We start from the raw sequence: 23256 nt of genomic DNA, 5'->3' as shown, positions 1-23256 counted from the left end.
AATAATAAGCAAAGAAATTGAATCAGTAATTGAAAAATCTACCAAGAAACAGAAGTCCAGAACCAGATGGCTTCCGAGGGAAATTCTATGAAACATTTAAAGAAGAGTTAATACCTATTAACCTCAAACTGTTCCAACAACTAGGAATGAAAGGAAACCTTCAACTAGAAATGAAAGGAAACTCATTCTATAAAGCTAGCATTACCTTGACTCCAAAACCAAAGACCCCACTATAAAAGAGAAATGCAGGGCGCCTGGGTGGCTCAGTGGGTTAAGCCGCTGCCTTCGGCTCAGGTCATGATCTCAGGGTCCTGGGATCGAGTCCCGTATCGGGCTCTCTGCTCAGCAGGGAGCCTGCTTCCCTCTCTCTCTCTGCCTGCCTCTCCGACTACTTGTGGTTTCTCTCTGTCAAATAAATAAATAAAATCTTTTAAAAAAAAAAAAAAAAAAAAAAAAGAGAAATGCAGGCCAATATCCCTGATGAGCATGGATGTAAAAATTCTCCACAAAATACTAGCAAATTAAATCCAATAGTACATTCAAAGAATCCCCCACAATCAAGTGGGGTTTATTCCTGGGCTACAAGGATGAGTCAGTATTTTCAAATCCATCAACATGATATAGCACATTAATAAATAAAAATGAGAGCCATATGATCCTCTCAACAGATGCAGAAAAAGCATTTGACAAAGTACAGCATCCACTGTTTTTTTTTTTTTTTTTTTTTTTTTTTGAGGAGAGAGAGCAAGCATGGGGAGGGGCAGAGGTAAAGAAGAATCTTTCAAGCAGACTCCCCACCGAACGAGGAGCCTGCCATGAGTCTCAGTCCCACAAATGATGAGATCGTGACTTGAGCTGAAACCAGGAGCTGGACACTTAACAGACTGTGCTACCCAGTCCCCCTACAGCATCCATCTTGATAAAAACCCTCAACAGAGTAGGGATAGAGGGAACATATCTCAACATCATAAAACTGGATCTTGTATGTAAATGATGAATCACTAAATTCTGCTCTTGAAATTAATACAATGCTGTATGTTAACTAAGTGGAATTAATATAAAAACCTGAAATTAAAAAAAATAACATCCAGTGCTCATCACAAGTGCCCTCCTTAATACCCATCACACATTTAATCTATCTGCCCACCCACCCCCTCTAGCAGCCCTCAGTTTGTTCTTTATAGTTAAGAGTCTGTTTTATGATTTACCTCTATTATTTTCCCCCTATGTTCATTTGTTTCGTTTATTAAATTACACATATGAGTGAAATCATATGGTATTTGGCTTTCTCTGACTGACTTATTTCACTCATCATAATACACTCTAGCTCCATCCATGTCATTGCAAATGGCACGATTTCATTCTTTTTGATGGCTGAGTAATATTCCACCGTGTATATACACCACATCTTCTTTATTCATGCATCAGTTGATGGACCTTTGGACTCTCTCCATCATTTATTTGGCTGTTGCTGATAATGCTGCTGTAAACATCAGATGCATGTATTCCATTGAATCAGTATATATATATATATATATATATATATATATATATATATATGTAACTTTTGTGTAAATATCTCATTGTGAAACTGCTGAGTCATTGGGTAGTTCTATTTTTAACTCTTTGGGGGAACCTGCATACTCTTCTCCAGAGTGGCTGTACCATTTTGCATTCCCACCAACAGAGTGAGAGGTTTCCCCTTTTTCTGCATCCTGACCAGCACCTGTTAGCCATCTTGTTGATCTTAGCCATTCTGACAGGTGTGAGGTGGCATCTTATCATGGTTTTGGTTTATATTTTCCTGGTGATGAGTGATGTTGAGCATCTTTTCATGTGTCTGTTAGCCATTGGGATGTCTTAGGAAAAATGTCTGTTTATGTCTTCTTGGGCAGGTGCTTTTTAAATCTTCCTCTTGGATGAAAAAACTGAGGGATAGAGAATTTAAGTAGTTTTCTCAAAGCTTCTCCACTATGACATAGCTGAGCTGGGATTAAGCTAAGGCCATCTTAAATAATCATGGCTACACTACACTGAATATTGCAACCACCTCCACTGCAGTTTCCTGTGAGAAAAGACTTTGCCTTTCAAGAACATTAATATCTTTTCATAATTGACTTGTTTTCTCAGTCACTATGGAATGTATGGAACAATGTCCTTATTTTCCTATAAAAGACAGTGACTTCACAACTATCAGCTCTGGTTGTCACAGAACCTCATTCAAACTTTGCAGCAAGGCATCGAGACTGTCTTCAATGTGCCTACACACCACATAGATATATATTGTCTTCTCTTATTGCACACCCCCTGGTTTACCTGGGGCAGTCACCTCCTTGTCATGCAGATGTGTATGCCCATGTCCAAATACAAGTCTATGGTTGCATCTCTGTCCATGAAAATGCACATCTACTCAGCCTTTCTGTTTCCACTTGCATCGTGTTTTCATGTACATCTCCATCTGATGGGATACCCCAAATCCCTCTGCCTCAGTACACCTGTCTCCACTGAATTTCTTATTTTCCCAAACTCTTTAATCTTGTAGGGTGTGCTTCTGCATTGAGTGCCAAGTCTTGTAGTGCCTTACTTTGAGTTTTATAAAATGAGACTAGGAAATATAACTCTTTATATATCACTTGCTTCTAGTAATAGAGTGTTAAGCATGTAATTAGAAGGCAAAACTAGAACTTGGGGTCCCTATACAACATGTAAAATAAATGAGTGTGTGACAGTTTTGGTCCCTAACACAATGCCTTGAATATAATAGGCCTTCAATAAATATTTGGTGGATGACATTTTTGTTGTTGTTCTGTTAGTTTGAGCAAATCCCTAAGAGTTGCCCTCAATGTAATGTACAGAGAAGCTGATCTTCTGGGTCATTTCAAATAGGTAGAGAGCCATTCACCACCTATTAAGGACAAAGGAGATTTGATGACAAGAGGGTTTCCAGACCATCCAAAAGTGTTATTCTAATATTTGTTCACAGCTAGCAAAATGGGGTCATAGGAACCTTTCATAAGCAGATGCTTTCTCTTCCTATATAAATGCTTTTCCTAGCTTTGGCCAAAACAAAAACAAAATGGCAAAATAAAACAAAAATATAATGTGAAGAGCATCTCACTGTTTATTGTTTTTCTCAAACTTAGTTGATAGAACTAAATTTGATCAGTTTTTTGGGGGGGATCAGTATTGATATATACCTGGGTCCTGAATTTTCTTGTTATTTATTGTCTCATCCATTCAGTTAACGTATCATTTACTAATCAACTCCTAAATGAATGGATCTGTGGTAGCTCATTCAAGACATAGAACTAAACATTAGATAAGCATACACACAAACCCTTGTGCTCAGCATACATCATTTTTTGTTCTGTAGCAGCCTTAGGGAATTTAGGATACTTTTTACACTTAACATTTTAAAAGAATGTTGTTTTTTTTTTTCAACCTCAGTCCCAGGATTGCAAAATGAGACAGAAGTCACAAAGTATACCAGAAGGTTAACATTAATAGCTGTAGAAACTTGAGGAGGACAAGTATAACCCATTACAACTGTTAATACTGATGTGTCAGGATATAACTATGCCCCAAGAAGTAATGTGCAGAGTAGCTGCTATTGATGGAAGCTGATGGAGCCAAGAACCCGAGTTATTTTTCAACAAACCATTGTGCCACTTTCTGCCTCTTTCTTGACATTGACTATGCTTTTAGCAGGGCAAAAGTGATTTGAAATTTTTGTTAGAGTTCAAAATTTAAATCATGTTCACTTTCCTGAAATTCCACTGGACGATGGAGTTGCAGAAGAGAAAACCATGCAAATAAAAGAAAGGGAATAAAAGGGAGTGGAGAAGGTTTAAAGATGCCATCATCCTGAAGAGATTAGAAAACTAGCCACTGGAAGCAAAGGGCAGGAAGAGAGCCCTTGGAATGTGCCTCCGAAATCTTCCAGAAGTGATGAGAGCATTCCTCATCCTCCTCATTACTTGTTAGGATTTTATTATTAGGCAGTTTATTTACTTTCAGTCTATTTCTTTTATATTTTTCCATGTAGTGAGGACTTTTCTTTGTCTCTTTATCTTTGTTATTTCTCAGAAGTATCCCAATTTGGGGAGGATATTAAATGTTTAGGTAAAATTTATATGTAAATGTGCCATTTATATAGAAAAATAATGAGGCCCAGCTTAAGAGATTATGCCATTAGGATGTTCTAATTGCCAATAAAATCATCATGAGTTTGTTTCTTTTTCAGCTCCCAGCAAATATTCACTCAGAATCTTTTCGAGTGTCAGTTTTGTGAAAAGCACAGTTTTTAATTCTTTGGGGGAAGCAAAGATGGGTGAGTCTGTTTCTGACTCTTTAGTAAGTCCTCAATTAGGGCTGACCCACTGAGTCATGCCCTGGAGTGGTAGTGTATCTTCCAGAACCGGGGAAAGTTGAGACAAAGAATCAGAGACTTTGTTCAAACAACCAACAAGTTACATGTTTCTGAAACAATATCATTAATTATGTACCATCTTGCAGACTCCAGATAAAGACAACATCACTTGTCTGTGTAATCAATTCCCATATGATATAGGATTCTCCATGTATTTATGACTAAGACCTGCTTTCTTCCTGTCAGCTCACATTCAGAAGGATAGGTGTTTTTCACATTCTTATTCTGTCTGAAGTAGAATCCTTTCACAGAGCTGTGTGCCTTTGAGATGATTTGGCTTTGCTATCAATTTCTAGTCTTAAAATCTGACTTTCATTGGTATCTAAGATGCCTTGGAAAGAATACATAGAAGTTATTTGAAGTGAACTGGGTGGACAGTTCTTCCTTTCTCCATTATGACCACCCTTCATAATGGTCATGTCAAAGCGAATGGTAGAGTGGGAGCCCTACTCCTCTTGGCCAGTCCTCAGCTGGCCGTATATGGCCGGGCACCAGACAAAGCTTCACATATCTGACAAATCTTTCTGAGAGATTTGAAAGGTGAGAAGTGTATCTTTTCAAGGTGTTACCTATTTCATGCATAGCTCCTTAATAACAGATTTGCTATCCTTTAAGAGTAAATAAAATATTTTTTGACATCTCAAAGTCATGTTAGAATTTATTAAATTAATAATCTATTTTAAGACCTGCCATTTCTCTTCAGTCTTCAAATCCTGGTGAATTTTCACTAAGACTCTTTAGTTAAGTAACAACATTAATAATTTCCCCTAATAGCTTATGAACTGAGTCACTGAGAGTGAGTCACGAAGACCAACCCCTGTGTGTGCTCTTCAATAAGAGCTCAAATGCTGTTGTTTTACTAGGTCTGTATTACAACCTTTCCCCTCAAGATCTCCTTGTCTTATATGTAGACAGCATTCCTAGTAGTTAATAATATCCTCTTTGCTTTTCAGTAGTTTTATGCCAACATTCCAAGAAAAGTGGAGGGAAGCGCAAGGAGGCCCCTGTTGTAACATGTTGTGCATGAAAACACCAGCAGCCCTCGATGGCCTGGGAAGTCATTGATTTCCATCCTTATGCTGCAAGGGCTTCTTAAGTGGGCATCCATAGACACACCAAGTTTGTTCGTTCATTCGTTCTTTCTTTCTTTAAAGATTTTATTTATTTATTTGAAACAGAGAGATCACAAGTAGGCAGAGAGGCAGGCAGAGAGAGAGGGGAAAGCAGGCTCCCTGCTGAGCAGAGCCTGATGCGGGGCTTGAGCCCAGGACCCTGAGACCATGACTTGAACGGAAGGCAGAGGTTTAACCCACTGAGCCACCCAGGCGCCCCAACACACCAAGTTCTTCAAAAGAACTGGATTTCAGTATAATTGGTTCTATTCTGTGATCTTTAACTATTTTATTTCATGCATTCAGAACCTTATTCTTAGGAGTCCATAGACTTCAGACATCCAGATTGAATAAAGATGTTTAAGAACGCAGTCATAACCATTGTAGACAGTGAAACTCATGATCTGGGTGTGGGAAGAATATTTGTCATCTGCATAATATTTGGCACTTTTGTCATTAAAAACTGGATGCCTAGATGGCTCAGTCAATAAAGCATATGACTCTTGATCTTGGGGTTGTGAGTTAGAGCCCCACATTGAATGTAGAGATTACTTAAAAAAAAATCTTTGGGGCACCTGAATGGCTCAGTCATTAAGTTTCTGCCTTCTACTCAGGTCATGATCCAGGGTCCTGGGATTGAACCCCGCACCTGGATCCTTGCTCAGTGGGAAGCTTGATTCTCTCTCTCCCACTAACTCTGCTTGTATTCCCTCTCTCACTATCTCTTTTTCTGTCAAATAAATAAAATATTTAAAAATAATAAATAAATAAATAAATAAATACGATCTTTTGGGGGGAAAAGCAAAAAGGAACTAAAGCAATGGCAGCCACCATTTATTTGTTGGCCAGCAATATTTTCTAGGCAATGTGCTAGGTTCTTTATATACTTTTAAGTTGTCATCATAATGTCTTATGGGTATATTATTATCATTCTGGCTTTGTAGATAAAGTAACTGTGAGGGGCTCCTGGGTGGCTCTGTGGGTTAAGCCTCTGCCTACGGCTCAGGTCATGATCCCAGGGTCCTGGGATTGAGTCTTGCATCAGGCTCTCTGCTTGGCGGGCATCCTGTTTCCCCCCCTCTCTCTGCCTACTTGTGATCTCTGTCAAATAAATAAAAACTTAAAAAAAAATTAACAGTGAAGCCCAGGACAGTTCATTCATTCACAAAATATTCATGGAGCATATATCAAGAGAGACACTGTGCTAGGTACCAGGAATGAAATAATTCACCCAAGCTCATGTACCTAGAAAGTAGCAAACCTGGTCTCCGCAAAACCTATTATCTCTCCCTTTACACCTTGCATTTTCATAATTCATTCTACATTTGAAACATTAAAAATCCAATTGAAAAACATGGAACTCGAAGAAGGTAGCCAACAGTCATTTTTCTCTTTTTACAAATGTGGGACATAATTAGGTCTTCCTGGAGTGTGGAACTTCTGCTCATGCTTTTACCCACTCCAGCATTGCCTGAGCAAACCGGAACCCAGTCGGTGACTTCCTGGATTGAGCCCGTTCTCTTCTTAGACCATCAGTAATCTTGTTATCATGAGAAAGAATAAGAATATATGTAATTACAGTGATGGCACCTGTATGTCCTCGTATCCCAGAAAACACATCCATTCCTCCGTCTTGCTAAGTATTCCTAAACCTTGCTTCTGATTTGGTATATGTGTTATTGGGGTAGGTGTATGTGTGTGTGTGTGTGTGTGTGTGTGTGTGTGTGTGTGTGTATTGGGGGTGGTTGTATTGGTTTTTTAGTGATTGTAAGATTTTCTTATCTGTGGTCTGAAATACTTAGAACAAGAGATTTTACAGCCTTGAAGACAAAGTAGATTTTCACTGCTAATTGTAAGATAGGTTCATGCTGATAACCACAATTTCTATGAATCAAAGGAACTACCTTTATGCCCATCTCCAGTTCTGGCTTAATTCCTCTTTCTGGATTGGAAGCTGATTTGAGAAGCTGACCATAGCACTAGAGAAAGTGATGATGAGGAATTTTAGTCCATTGTTCCCTGGAGAATTTCCTAACTGCTTCATAGATGGTAGGAAGAGAAAGAGAAAGCCCCTATATCTATCTATCTATCTATCTATCTATATATATATATAGAGAGAGAGAGAGAGAGAGAGAAAGTTCTTTTCTTTGGTTTTATGACAATGAAATGTAGGTTAGAAATGTAGGTTAGAAATCTGACTAATCCAAAATTATGGATATTCTCTTAATTTTCGTTTATAAAAATAAAAACAACTTCTGCCTGAGAAGAAAAAATAATTCTGTTCAACATTCTTTTATTTCCAAGAATTCAAAATGGACAATGTAATTTTAAGTTTTATTTTCCTCAAATTTTATTCCCTGCTGTCACCTTGCTTCCCAGCTCTGTGAGAAAAACTGCCCCAGTGGCTCTGCTCACTCCCCTCAGGAGAGGACATGGCCAGCTCCAAGGCTGACTCCTCTCAGGGCAGCTCAGCAACAGTCAGCTCCCCGGAAACAGGAAGCTGCTACAAGGTCTGCTGGGAGGCATGAGGTGACGTCATTGCTAAGGCGAGACCACATTTTCCACTTAAGTGCACCTTCAGAAAGCCAGTGGGGAGAACACAAACTCAGGCCTCCAGATGCAGGAGGCTCCTCCGAGCTGGGACCCTATCTCCTCTCAGGACCCCCTTTGGATTCAAGAGGAGGAATGTTGATGATCTTCTGAAATTAAGCTCCTAATCTGAGAAATTGGAAGTGTTGAGTCACCCCAAGTGGGAATGACCAAGAGAAGATATATTTTATGCCATTTGTGAATTCTTACTATTGAAAGTATTTTGACAAAAAGCCACATACATGGCCAGAGTTGATCCTTTTCAGAATCAGTGGATAACAGATGTTTATTTTTCCTTTTTTGAACTTCTATTTAAGAGAGGATGGCACATGCCAGCCCCATGCTGTATTATTATTATTATTATTATTATTAACTTTAGAAATAGTCTCTGAATGAAAAAGGCTTTTTTTTTTTTTAAAGTTAAAGTAACAAAGTCATTGTTTCCAGTATGGAAAAAAAATGGTTATTATTTTGATGGCATTGGCATTTTTCATGACATCTTTGCCTCTTTTCTCTCTGCATTCCCCTTCTAAGTGGTATAACTGTGGTAAACTCATCTCCAGTGACTTCAGTTTTTACCTTTTTCCTAATCATACCCAATCGATAACTCGAGGCTGCCCCAGACCTCTTGGCTTCAGAGCCTTATTTCAGCAATCCACGAGACTTTTCCTTGCTTCTCAGGAAGTTAGACAAAACATATTTAAGCTGGTACTCACTGCGTTCCTCATGAGCCTTCTCTTCCTTATGTATGCCCGTCACCGTGGCCAGTCGCACTGGCCAGACACTTAGATTTTGACTCCTCCCCGTCTTTTCATTCCTCATTTGTTAAATTCAGTTAATTATCCTTCCTCTATATCTCAGCATATCTCTATTCATTCTCCTCGCCTTCACCCTACCTAAGACTCCTACTTAAAAATTTTTTTTTTTAAATTTCTTTTCAGCGTAATAGTATTCATTGTTTTTGCACCACACCCAGTGCTTCATGCAATCCGTGCCCTCTCTAATACCCACCACCTGGTTTCCCCAACCTCCTACACACACCCCCCGCCCCTTCAAGACCCTTAGGTTGATTTTCAGAGTCCATAGTCTCTCATGGTTCACCTCCCCTTCCAATTTCCCTCAACTCCCTTCTCCTCTCCATCTCCCCATGTCTCCATGTTATTTGTTATGCTCCACAAATAAGTGAAACCATATGATAATTGACTCTCTCTGCTTAACTTCTTTCACTCAGTATAATCTCTTCCAGTCCCATCCATGTTGCTACAAAAGTTGGGTATTCATCCTTTCTGATGGAGGCATAATACTCCATAGTGTATATGGACCACATCTTCCTTATCCATTCGTCCATTGAAGGGCATCTTGGTTCTTTCCACAGTTTGGCAACCGTGGCCATTGCTGCTAGGAACATTGGGGTACAGATGGCCCTTCTTTTCACTACATCTGTATCTTTGGGGTAAATACCCAGGAGTGCAATTGCAGGTTGGTGCAGCCACTTTGGAGAAGAGTGTGGAGATTCCTCAAGAAATTAAAAATAGAGCTTCCCTAAGACTCCTACTTTTAAAATGCTTAATTGGTCTCTCTTTGCCTCAAGGCTGAAGCCAGAACTCCTTAGCTCCCCCTGGCTCCTGCTTCCTTCAACAGCCACATTTCTGACCACTCCTTTCCCAGGTTCTCTATCCCTGCATGTCTGGTGTAGGGACAGTTTCAGTGTCATGCCATACCTCTGGTCCCTGTGTCTCACTGCCTCCCTTTCCCCAAGTATTCCACTGAGATGCGAATTAGAAAACTGAACAAGTCTTACAGCTCTGGTTAGTCCTCTAATGTGGTCTTAGATACTGCTTTCCAATCAGTGCATTCTCTCTCTTTCTCTCCTTGGTCCCTCTCTCTATTTCACAGTTCCTCTTGCTCTTGCCTTCTTCCTATTTCCACAGCAACCATCTCAGTCCCCCATTATGCTCTTCCAACACCTTATCCTGTCACTTCACCTCTCTGCATCTTCACCTGTCAACACCTCTCTTCACTGAGAAACTGGAGATCTTCCAGGAAGTCCTTCAAATTGCAGAGGATAATTCATTTACACTCATTTTATCTCATTCATTTATTTACCTATTCCCCCCTGCTTATTTGACAAATACTTATTTAAGGGCTTTTTCTCAGCCAGGTATGACATTAAGTACTGTTGGTATAATTTATCAAGACATAGTCCCTGTGCTCATTCTGTTCCCAGTCTCATGAGAGAGATGAATTTGTGAGTAAGCCCTGATATGGGGAAGAGTTACTATAGGAATAAGAACTTAACCTTGATGTTGAAAGAGTTGAAGTCATTAAAAGAATATGCTGGGAAGAGGGGAAAACTGTGTTACAACTAAGGAACCACCTTTTCCCTAGCTTCAAAGATTAAAGTGCCCACTTCTCAGATATTTCCCTTCTGTTGGCACTCAACACAGTCATTATGGTCTTATGACATTTTCATGACATTTATGACATTTTTCTTGATTTTCTTGATTCTTCTATAGACTATGACCTTTTTGAGAACGAGAATGTTGTCCCATCTCTGTATTCACAGTACCCAGCCTCATGCCAGGTTTATATAAATTGGAGATACTCAATAGTATTTGTTGAATGTTGAGCATGACCATGTAAGAGGTACAGTGTTTACAGTTTGTATTGTTGGGGGTTAAATTGCATCTCCCCGAAAGATACATTGAAGTCCTAACCTCTAGTATCTATGAATGTGACCTTACCTACAAATAGTCTTTGCAATTAATCAAGTTAAAATGAGATCATACTCAGTGCAGGCCCTAACCCAATGGGACTCATGTCTTTATAAAAAGAGAAAAGATACAAAGACACTCAGAGAACATCATGTGTTGTTGAAGGCAGAGATTAGAATGATGAATCTATAAGCCAAGGAATGCCAAGGATTGCCTGTAATACCAGAAGCTAAGAGAAAGGCATAGAATGGATTCTTCCCTACCATCTTTGGAGAAAACATGACCTTGCTGACATTTTGATTTCAAACTTCTGGTCTCTAAACTGTTGTTTCCTGATTTCTGTTTTTGTTTTTGTTTTTTAAACTCTTCAGTTGACTTTGTTATAGCAGCTCTATAAAACTAATGCAGTTAACTATTTATTTTTATTGAAAAATATTATTGCAGTTTCTTGTAATTCATAGGGAGTCAACATTCTTTTTTTTTTTTTTTTAAGATTTTATTTACTTATTTGACAGACAGAGATCACAAGTAGACAGAGAGGGAGGCGGGGGGTGGGGAAGCAGGCTTCCCACTGAGTGGAGAGCATGATGCAGGACTCAATCCCAGGACCCTGAGATCATGACCTGAGATGAAGGCAGAGGCTTAACACACTGAGCCACCCAGATGCCCCTAGAGTCAATGTTCCTGATGGAGCTCAATACCAAGCCAAGGGCCATGTTGAACTAATAAGAAATGAAATAGTTCTTGCTTTGAAGGTAATTAGCATTTAGAGAATATCTCTTAGAGGTTCTCCCAGCTACCTACCTTATCATTAGCATGGTTATTTAATGGCCTGGCAAGATCTGCTGTGCTTATAAAAAAATCCATCATGGTTTGTCTCGACTCTTAATCTTACAAAACAAACTGAGGGTTGCTGGGGGGAGGGGGGTGGGGGGAAGGGGGGTGGGGTTATGGACATTGGGGAGGGTATGTGCTTTGGTGAGTGCTGATTCACAGACCTGTACCCCTGGGGATAAAAATACATGTTTATAAAAAATTGAAAATTAAAAAAAAAAAAAAAAGAATCCATCATGGGTTAAAGGAAAGTAGTCTCTGGCTTTCTAATTTCTTTATGGGCTCTCTCTACAGGCGTATGTATAAGGTCAGTGATACCTGACTTCAGATCTGGGTTGGAAGAGGCTGAAATGATTCTCCTTTATTTTATTGTTTGTTCTCTTTGGGGTTGAATTTCAGGTAGGTTAATGGCAAGAATGTGAGAAGCGGGGAGCTGTAGGAAGATTGGAAGTAAGGAAGCAAACTTTTATAAATAAATCCCATGTGTGCTTGTGGGACTCTTGGGTCCCCACTAGCCTCAGACTTGGGGCTGCCTACTCCTTCCTGGGATGGGGTCCTATGCCTTATCCTCTGGTTTTTCAGAGGAACAGTTGTTATATGATTTGATACTCAACATTTCTGGTGATTTTGCTTTGGAAGACTCCCATTTGAATGTGCTGAATTTAAGTGAAAACGATGAGAAAATAAGCCTCTTTTTTGCTCTTAATTCATTCTAGAACTAGATGTCCCCAGGTCATCAACAATAATGGATGTTCCTCTAGCAAGTGTGTGTGTGTGTGTGTGTGTGTGTGTGAGTGTGTGTGTGTGCACGTGTGTGAGAAAACACTCCCTAAGACTAAGATAATCATCAATTTTGGTTTCATTGAGTGGCTTTGGCAGTGGGGAGGCAGGAGGAGGAAATCATTGCTGCCCATTTGTTTAGGGGACTTGCTTAAAAAGAATTGTCTGCTTCCCTCTCAGTCTTTGTGTTGACGTTTATAGTGCTTCCCGGGAGCTTACAGTTATCCGGAAAACTCAAGACTGATGACAATAGTCTTTGAAATGCTTCTGTAGGTATGCTTCTAGGTGGACTGGGAAAAAATGTATGTTCCAAGGCACAAGTGCTTGTTGACTTTTTAAACACAGCCAATCCACGTTCTTTGTGCGTGAACCCAGCACCGCCCCACAGTGCTGGCCTTCCTGTGCATTTGCCAAGCACGTCAAAGGACAGGCTTAAGTACTTTCCTTTATAGTTTACTAAATTTTTTCCTTCTTTGGTTTGCAATCTGCTCTCAAAAACTGGAAAATCATTTCTTTTACTTTCTTCCCCTTTCTTCATTTAAGCTGAAATTGATTTTTTTTCTGGGCTAGGAAGGAAAAAAAAATTAAGCGGTAGTTAATACCATTGCCCTTGCTGAATAAAAATAAAAGACTAGTTTACCTTCAAGCCGGGCTGTATCAGAGTAAAGAGCTTTTCTGTCCCTCCAAGGAGGATTTTGACATGAGAGAGTAGAAAAAAATGTATACTTTCAATAGAGAATAATTGTAGCCAATACAAGAAGTAGTAGAATTGTTTATTTGGTGGACGGAGGGAATGGTTTTTTGTGTGTGTGTTTCAAAAATTGGGAAGCTAGGAGACACTCTTAAATCCATGAGCTTCTCCAGAACTCTTCTCAAATGCTTATTGTCATGACAACCATCTCTTCACAAACCAAGGCTCTGAGTGTAATACAGATGGGGTTGGTAACAAGGTAGAGTCGCCATTTGCTTTGTTTTCTTGGAGGGACATTTTTTTTTTTTTTGATCCCCAAGTCTAATCCCAATATCTGCAAGTCTTGACTTATTTTTCTTTTTGGAGTCAGATATAGTTGTGAGATTAATTCTTTTCTCCTGACAAACCACTTCCTTATCTGTCATCATGAAAATAATTTTTTGTTAAATAGAAAGAACAAAAAAGGGGGGAGATAGTTAAGTGTGTGTGGAAACATATATGTTTTAATGATTTACTCTTCTATCTGGTATGAGATGCCTTGTAATTCAATAGTACAGTCAAAAGTAAGGCCAGAAAAAGGAGGAGTAAGGCAGTCATTTCCCCAGGAAACAGGTAAAATCGTTATGGCCTTCAATATTGTATTTATGTCTGTGCTTCCTGACCTAGGGCTTCATGCAGTCTGTGGTAAGCCCTGTTGTTCTTACTGTCCAACAAAAGGAACACATCGACTCTTTAGGAGAGGAAAACGTTTCCTTATTATTAAATTTAGAGGGAAATTTGCAGAATAAATGGATGCTTACATGAGGGATGTAGCTTCATCTATCCCTTTCCCAAAGATGCAATGACATACTCAAACCTGAGGACATAATTTTTAATAAGAAAATAGTCACCATTTCACAATTCGATGATCAGAATTAAGATCTCTCCAGCCTTAGAAAAATAAGAAAATATGTACCTGGCCATTTAAAAGTGTGTTGTCAACAAAACTGCTAAATAGAAGTTCAGGGAAATATTTTACAAAGCTCCTATTTAAGGTCAAGAATAATTTCCTTCCTTGTGTTTTAATTATTTTACATATGCTACAATATATAATCCTAAACCTTAAGATCTTGAGGTGCTTTTCAAAATACCTCTACTTTTCTTACTAATCAAATAAGTTCTATAATTACCTCTCTAGATCAGACACAATTTATTTCCATATACTTTTTTTCATATCCTATGTGTTGATGTGTTTAAAAAACAATCAAATATTGCTAGGTAAGTAAAATGTAACTATAAACTACTGTATACACAAATCCATACCTAGAATCATTTATGATGAGTATACAATAAATTGGGCCTAAAGTCCAGGGGGCACCTGGCTGGCTCAGCCAGTAGAACATGACTCTTAATCTTAGGGTCCTGAGTTCAAGCCCCACATTGGATATAGAGCCTACCGTTAAAAAAAAGAAAAGAAAAATCTAGCCTAATGTCCAGAGTGGGGGGAAAAATGCTAGAAAATTTCTGAAGTGAAGTCTGAATATATTTTTCATGGGCAAGTCTAATAATTTTTCAAAGAATTGTTATAAGGGGTATGGTTCCTTGAATATAGTGTGGGGGATGGTGGTTAAAGCCAAGCAACAGTTGGGGTGCCTGGGTGGCTTGGTCGATTAAATGTCTGACCCTTGATTTTGACTCAGATCATGATCTTAGGGTCTTGGGATTGAGCCCCACACTCAGCAGGGGCTCTCTCTCTGGCCCCCGCACCCCCACCCCCGCTGTGTACATGCTTTCTCTCTCCCATATAAATAAATCTATATATAAAAAACCCACCATAGTTGAATTGGTAATGATGTCATAAATGTCCTCATTATATTATATGAAAACATAGTACCCTTGTCAGGCTGGAGAGTCAAGAAAGTGTGGATTTATATAGATATCATGATCTCCTCATCTGTAATTCCTTCAACATACAGTCATCTTAATAAGGAGCATTTAAGATACACACCATTCATTCAAAAAACATTACTTTGGTTTACTTTAAAAACTCTGCCCTGAATTCTCCAAACTCAACTCACGGCTATCAACCATGCTCAATGTGACATTTTCAAAATATCAAATTTGTCACATTTGGTTCTTCACCTAACCACTGGTTTTTATTGCTGAGCATTGCCTGGAGAACGCTGTTTTATTTCCCAAGGCAGGTCATCACCACAGTGAAAGTTTTGTTCTCTCTCAAGACAAATAAGGAGCAGCAAATACAGAGTGGAAGTCTGCTGAGTTCAGTAGGAAACCATCAACCATTTATATTGGGGGGGTATGAATACAGCTGGATTCTGGATTTGCTAAACATCTTGAAATGCTTTGAGTGTAATAAAACCCCAAACGTGCTTTCTTTTCTCATTTCTTCACATATGTATTTTAGGAGAAATATAATCCACATGCTCTTGCTCCTTCCACTTTTAAATCATGAAAACTTTGTTTTGTAAGAGCTGTTTGATGTCCAGGAAGTCTTTTATCCTTTTTTATTAGGTTATTTTTGTATATAAATAAAAAGAAAAATATAAACAGAAAACACAACATGACTTAGGGCAAACACAAAGTGCCCAATTTAGGTTTGAAGCTCTAAATCTAAAATATTTTGAAACAAAACATTTCTTCTGGTGCTTTGCAAAAGTTGTGTTCCTTCTATTAGGAAGAAGTTCCAGGCCTGTCGGGATGAATAGGAAGGAGAATGAATATCGCTGAGTAGGACTCTGGCACTTCAGGACTTCTGCCAAGTCCTTTACTTTTATAATAACTTGAAGTGGTAGGTCAGTCCATCTGCATTTTTCAGATGGGAAGAGCTTTCAGAGATCTTAGGTTACTGGCTGTAGGCCACAGAAGAATTTCAAGCCAGGTCTACTTGACTTTTCAGTTCATACTCTTTTCATTACTTCTGTCCTCCTCATTCCATTGGGAGGATGGGGAGGAAGGTTGGTGTACCCTCCTGATAATCAAAAAAATTCCATGTTGGAAATAGCTTGTCATAATCGGGCCTGAGAATTGAGGGCTATTGTAACCTCAAGAAAGTGTCAGCTTGGTATTGGCAATGTGGATGTCTATTAGTGTGGTGATTGCACAAGAGCGTTGGATAAGTGGTATTGTGCCAGAGGGGGGCCTGTGCACCCTTCCCTTTCTTACAGCAGAGGAAAGCCAGAATGCACACAGACATGGTGATGTAGGGCAGGCTGGGGAGGAGGCCCATGCTCTTGCATTGTGATAATCTGTTGCCACTTTCATACCTTGTAACAGTGCTATGTATTTGGTGAGAGGGGTGCATTATATTTAAATGGGTTCAGCTCATTGTTTAAAAATTTTTCAGTGCTTGTATGTTGTTGGGTATAGCTTAAAGAGGTGTAGAATGGGAATCACAATTTATAAATAGGACTGCATAAAAAGAGGATCTAAGAATTTATTTGGAGGCAGGAGCTCGTATCATGGGGTACATGCCCATAGTATGACATCAAGTGGCCATTTTCTGGAGAGAAAAAAGAGAAACTATTACAAATGGAGGGCATGAAGACTGCTTAGCATTTGAACTGGGACCTAGGTCCCTCTGGTATTATCTGTTCTGTAGGCTTTCTCCCAGAAATCCCCAATTTTGTTCAGCTTGTAGCTGTCTTTATGCTATAGTTTCATGTTCCATTCTTCTCCTTCCCCCTTTCTTCTCCTCTTCTTTCTCCTTCCCCTCCCCCCCTTTCCCCTCCCCTCCCCCTCCTCTTTCTCCTCTTCCACTGAGTCTTTGGTATCCAGAGGAAGAGATGAATTATTTAAATCTCCTATTGAGTTAAAGCAATACAAAAAGCATTTAATAGGCAATTTCAAAAATGACATTTTGGAGAACATTGGGGTCATCCTATGACTGAGAACATGATTAATTTTTTCTGAAGGTCAGGAAACTAATATTTTTTTCCAGTGGATTTACTAAGGGAACCAACCACCTGGCGTCTAGTTTCGTAGTTGCTTTTTTTTCTTCCACAGTGTTTCTATCTCACTTTACATCTCTATAGATTTATCCCATGGAAGTAAGAAATATAATTACCAGAGTACTTATTTTTCCTCATGCTTATCCTGAAGAGCCACTGTGATTTACCTTTTACCCCACTGCGGTGCAGAATTTTACAAGCATTCATATTATATTAGTCATTTTGCCTAAGGATCTCTGCACACTTTTCAATGTCACTTCTAAGAGTCGTGTCATACCCCATAAGGGAGGGTGAGGCTTGAAGGATCTCCTGTGTGCCAAGGCAAATTTAGTAATTTGTCTGGCAATCTCCAACAGAGTGGGGAAGAAGGTTTAGGGTCTCATGTGGCCCAGGGAAGAAGGAGGACATGCTATGAGCTGCTTTCACAGTTAAAGCTAAGATAAAAATCTTATAGGAAGAACTGTTATTTTATAATGGAGGATAGAGGGAGGAATGTACTTATGTGGTAATAAAGCTGGAGATAATAGAGCCAGTTGTATGTATAAAGGGTTATTTCTCTGTGAAAGAGACCTCTCTCAACTTCATCAGAGCCCTGCCCGCATAGTCCGTGGGGAGTAGGATGTGAGGCATTTCTGTTTTCCAGGATATTCCATCTGTAGATACTCTATGACTTGATCTCTGAATGTAGGCTAGAGGAAAAGATCCATATTTGCTTTCTTTGAAAATTCTATTTTATAAAATGAGATTTCCTTGCATCTGATTTCCTTTGGTCTCAACAAACTGTACTTTTTAGGTATCCATTCTGTCTCACTGCTGTGGATTCCACAGGCTCAGGGCCCCTTGTCACTCTCACTGTTGCTAAGATGGGAGTCCCCAGGTGATGGGAGGTGAACTGTCTCTGGCTATGTCACCTGGAAAAATATCTGTCATTGGTGCCTGTGTTCATATCCCATAAATGCTGCTCCCTCTGATCTTCACAGTGGCAACACATTCAAGTATTTGAGAAAGACCTTGTTGAATGCCTTTATGTTATTGTAGCAGATCCAGTTGGAATTGTCCATCCTTCCTCTTGTTTATAAGGAAAATAGCTAAGGTTTGAAGCTTCTTGTCCATAGATAGATAATATAATTTCATTTGGGATTTAGGATGTTATTTGTCTCCATTGATGAATTGAGAGTCTTTATTTATTTTTTTAATAAAGTTTTTTTAATTTTAATTTTTAATTTTTATTTATTTATTTGACAGAGATCACAAGCAGGCAGAGAGGCAGGCAGAGAGAGAGAGGGGATGCAGACTCCCTGGTGAGCAGAGATCCCGATGTGGGGCTTGATCCCAGGACCCTGGGATCATGACCTTAGCTGAAGGCAGAGGCTTTAACCCACTGAGACACCCAGGTGCCCCCAAATCGAGAGTCTTTAGTGGGCCATCTTCAGGAGCCTTCACATTCATGGGGAAGGTTGATAGTCATTTTGCACCCACACCACCTCCACTCATGCCCCAGGAACTTGCAGAGGACACTATGCAGGAGATGCATCAACCCTTGTCTGAAGGCAATACACACAGTTGGGAAAAATGACTAAACAGACTCTTTCTTTTTGAGAGATCTATATCATCTCAACAGAAGGCCCCAGCAATTCTGCTGTACTCAGACTAAGAAGTATTGCTAGCAGACCTACTTCAGACAGATTTCATAATCACTAGACTTGTGTGGTACAAATGGTTATGGTGAGCTTCTGAGGCTCCCAAGAGACCACTAAAACTGTCAGACTTAAATAGCACCAAAGATTTGAAATGAGAATTAAAAAGTATGATTCAGTTTACTATGTAAGGTTGCTACCAACCTTTGGTGTTCCAAAATCGAATGGTTGTGTGGCCAACTGGGGTTCTCTCAAAGGATACTCCCCAATCTCATCCTGCGTGATTGAGGTTTCTGGAGGGTATTGAATAGCAGGGTGTACATGTCATCATGGATGACATTATCACATGGTTATATTTTTTCCCATATAAAACAGTGAGTGTCATGAAAGGAGACATCACTCTTCTAAAAGAGTTGTTTATTTTAGAGAGAGAGAGAGTGAGAGAGTGAGAAAGAGCGTGGGGGGAGGAGGGGCAGAGAGCGAGGGAAAGAGAGAGTCTTAAGCAGACTTCATGCTAAGCATGGAGTCTGACACAGGGCTCAATCTCATGACCCTGAGATCATGACCTGAGCTGAAACCCAAGAGTTGGTCGCTCAACACACTGTGCCTCCTAGGTATCCCGGAAGACATCACTTTCTAATGTTAACATTTCTGAAAGGGAGTTTAATTGACAGTGTCCATTTACAATGCTATTCTGAGACTTTACCCAAAAGATTGAGGTAAAATCTTAGAGAATTAAACTTCCTAGAGAGCTTTCCTTTTAAGTACTACTCACTGGAGTCAATTTATCCCATTAGACATTGGGTACTGAGAAAAAGAATTATTTCCTGTTGCCTGAGGCAGTGTTTCTTCCAGAACAAGGTTAGTCCATTTTGACCCAGTGTACTCCAGAGGTAAATAGCTGTAGGTTGTACAGATATCTGTTCCTTTTTCTATCCAGGAGGCCTGAAAACCAGTTATGGTGTTTTAATACCCAGTCATGGTTTGTTTGTTTGTTTGTTTGTTTGTTTTTTAATGAACAGAGCTACCAATTTTTTTCTCCAGTTGCAAGCCCTGATTTCAGTGAGTGAAACTCACTCTTTACAATGGAAGACAGCTTCCCTGAGAAAGTCTACACTGTAATGGGCCTTGGAATGGTTGATTGATGTAGGAGAAGGTGCAACAAATACAGATTTTAAAAAGCAGAATTTGACCATAAGTGACTCTTAATCTCACAAAACAAACTGAGGGTTGCTGGGGGGAGGGGGGTTGGGAGAAGGGGGTGGGATTATGGACATTGGGGAGGGTACGTGCTTTGGTGAGTGCTGTGAAGTGTGTAAACCTGGTGATTCACAGACCTGTACCCCTAGGGATAAAAATATATGTTTATAAAAAATAAAAAATTAAAAAAAATTGTAAAAAAAAAAAAAGCAGAATTTGATAGAATCATGCATTGGGTGCTTCTGATGAATAGGCAGCCTAGCAGAATTTACAGACACATGCATAATTAACATCAATATAATGTATGATAGTGATCTGTTAGAAGCACATGAGAAGATGTGCAACATCATTAGTTATTAGGGAAATGCAAATTAAAACCATAGAACTGGTGTGATACCTCTGTCCATCTACTAAAACATGCTATAGTTAAAAAGAAATGCTACCCCTGAAACTAATAATTTGCTATATGTTAAATAAGTTGAATTTAAATAAAGAATTAAGAAAAAAAAGACTGACCATGCCAACTGTCAGTGAGGATATGGAGCAACTAGTGCTGTCATCTGTTGCTGGTGGGAATATAAAATGGACAATTTGGCAATTTCTTAAAAAGTGATATAAACACCTACCATCTGGTCCAGCCATCAGAGTCTTAAATATTTACCCCCTCCCCACCAAAATTAAAGCCTATGTTCATACATAAACTGCTCATAAAAGTTTTATTTGTAAGAGCCCCAGACTGGAAACAACCCAAATGTCCAATGAAAGAATAAGCAAATTGTATTTATTTATTGTATATTTCCATACAATGAAATACCACTCAGCGATAAAAGCAGTCAACTATTCATACAAGGAGACCATGGGTAAGCCTCAAAATAATTATGCTGAGTTACAAAAGTCAGACAGGAAGACGAGAGACTCTTAGGAATTAGATTAAAATAGTGACAGTGCATAGAAAGGAGAGGAAGAATTTTCGCATTACTTTGAAGATAGAATTAGGGGATTAGGGGATGATGACCTCAGGGGGCATAGACTCTGAGGTCTTTGTGTAGCTGGGGTTTCTCTGTATGGTTAGTCACCTATTTAGCAGTAAGGATGGCCCAACTATGTATCAGAAATGAACAAGTAATTGTTTAATACTTCAAAGCCATAGTAAAGGCTCAATAAATTGGCCGTCTTCTTCCTCTCCCTTTTCTTCCTTCTCCCCGCTCCTGCACCTCCTCCTCTTTCTTCTCCTTCACTTCTGACCCCTCCTTCCCCCTTTCTTCTCCTCCTCCCTCCACCTGTTCTCTTCCTCTTCCTCCTCCTCTTCCTCCTCCTCTCCCGTTTCCCCTTCTCCTCTTGCTTAGTGTTGTTGTTATTATTATTATCATTAGGCATCTGCCATATTGTCAATGATGATTGGGAAAAAATTCAATCTCCCATTAAAGCCTTTATCAAAAAAGGGCACCTTATTATTTATTATCAGAAGTAATCATAATGTCACCTTTATTCCTCTGACTCATCCCCCCCCCCAAGTTAGTTATTTACACACGCTATTTTATTAGCCTTTTTTTTTTTTAACATAGTGTGAAGAAAAAGAAGACCATGGCTTAGGGATGAAGCAAAGAAATGGAAATTTAGTGACTTCAGTCCTTGCCTATGCTCTAATTCCTGTTTGGTTTAAGGCAATAGTTTAAATTTCTTGTACCTAAATATCTGCAACTGAATTAGAAATGAAACATAGTAATTGCATAGGAGTATTAGAGATATCAAAGTAAAAAAAAAGTCTAAGATAATAAATTATAACATGAAGTATAGAACTTTATAGAAAGTTAAGGGGGTTGTGTAAGTTCATATATTTCTAAAGATGAGATAATCAGGTACCAAGAAACTTGCGGCTACATTAATGTTCACTGATATACTAGGTTTAAAAATAGTTCCTTGGCTTTGCTGTCCAGTGTGCTTCCATTACATCCATACCATCTAATAGGAATTAGACCTCACCAGTTCAAATGCCTGCTTGCATTCATTTCACTAGGAATGATGACTTTCCGTTTTAAGTCAGCAGGGTTTTCTTGTCTTGTTTTAGGCTTTGTTGATTTGAGCCTGCATGATCAGGTCCACCTTCTGGAATGTGCCTGGCTAGAGATCCTGATGATTGGACTTGTCTGGCGCTCCATGGAGCACCCAGGGAAGCTCCTGTTTGCTCCTAACTTGCTCCTGGACAGGTAAGTGACCTGACCAAAGCTTGGGGGAAGTGCATCCTTTATAATCAGCAACTTATGCCTAAACCTCTTTTATTTGGTACTCCATGAAGTGCCCAAGAACTTTATGAGATATGTTTACTTTACAAAGGGGTGAATGTGGGAGATGCAGTCTAGTGAATTTCATGGGTAGCTAAGGACAGCTTTCTGCTGGAGGATGCTAGACGTCTTAATAGAAGATCCTCAGAGCAGTATGTTATTTTGAATATACACATATATAATTTGTATATTATATGTACATATACATATTAAATGAATGTTTATATATATACACATGGGTATGCATGTTTGTATATATATATACACATACGTATGCGTGTGTGTGTATATATATATATATATATATACACACACACGCATACGTATTATGTTTGTATTTATACACATCTATATAACTATGGACTCTAATTTTCTAACTCAACCTTCATCCTGTGTTACATAAATTTAAAAAAAAAGTGAATAACCTCCCTTTAATTAAGGTCTCTTTTGGCCCACATATACCCAAACCAGAATAGCCTCTTCATTTCCTTCTCCAATTTTCCTATCAGTTAAAGGAGGAAATTTGACCAGCCTTTTGAAGGCAACTCCCAGTTCTATGAATTCATAAAAGTTACTTGTTCATTTTCAAAAATGAAGATTTCAGTTTTCAAATGTGCTACCTTAGTTAATGTATTCTATTTGGGTTGACACTTCGCATATGTGATGTCCTTTAAGCATCACGGCATGCCTAGGAAGCCTACCATTCACAATTGACCAGAAAGAAGCTATTTCAGAGCCATTCTGCTACTCACAAACAGCATCCAACTGGCCAGTGGGGGAGCCTAGATTGGAATTCAGGATCTGTCTGGCTTGACACTCATACTGCCTCTGTCTTATGCGCATGTTTTTCATCCTCTTTCTTGGTCAGTGATGCCTCTGTTGGTTTCCAGACATACCTAATATTTGTGGCCCACATAACAACTTGAATGGGAAAGGATCATCTTCTAGATGCTTCTTGCAAACTTCCTTTGCTTCTGCTCTGGGGCTGCCAGATTGCCTGTGATGCATCCTTCCACATTCCTTCGCTTTGGAGTGCTCCGC

The 23256-nt window shown here is 39.2% G+C and overlaps 1 protein-coding gene across 7 annotated transcripts in view; it reads left to right on the top strand.

Moving 5' to 3' along the window:
* The window catches only part of ESR1 (estrogen receptor 1), a 427341-nt gene that overhangs the window by 317901 nt on the left and 86184 nt on the right, over nt 1-23256 (top strand). For all 7 annotated transcript variants that reach the window (XM_059176760.1, XM_059176756.1, XM_059176758.1 and 4 more), the window contains one exon: nt 22002-22140. In XM_059176760.1, the coding sequence (XP_059032743.1) occupies nt 22002-22140 (139 nt within the window). The remainder of the gene's footprint in view (nt 1-22001; nt 22141-23256) is intronic.

The sequence above is a fragment of the Mustela lutreola genome, chromosome 6, assembly GCF_030435805.1.
Source record: "Mustela lutreola isolate mMusLut2 chromosome 6, mMusLut2.pri, whole genome shotgun sequence".
Classification (NCBI taxonomy): Eukaryota; Metazoa; Chordata; class Mammalia; order Carnivora; family Mustelidae; genus Mustela; species Mustela lutreola.
This window is presented reverse-complemented; position numbering and strand designations above follow the sequence as displayed.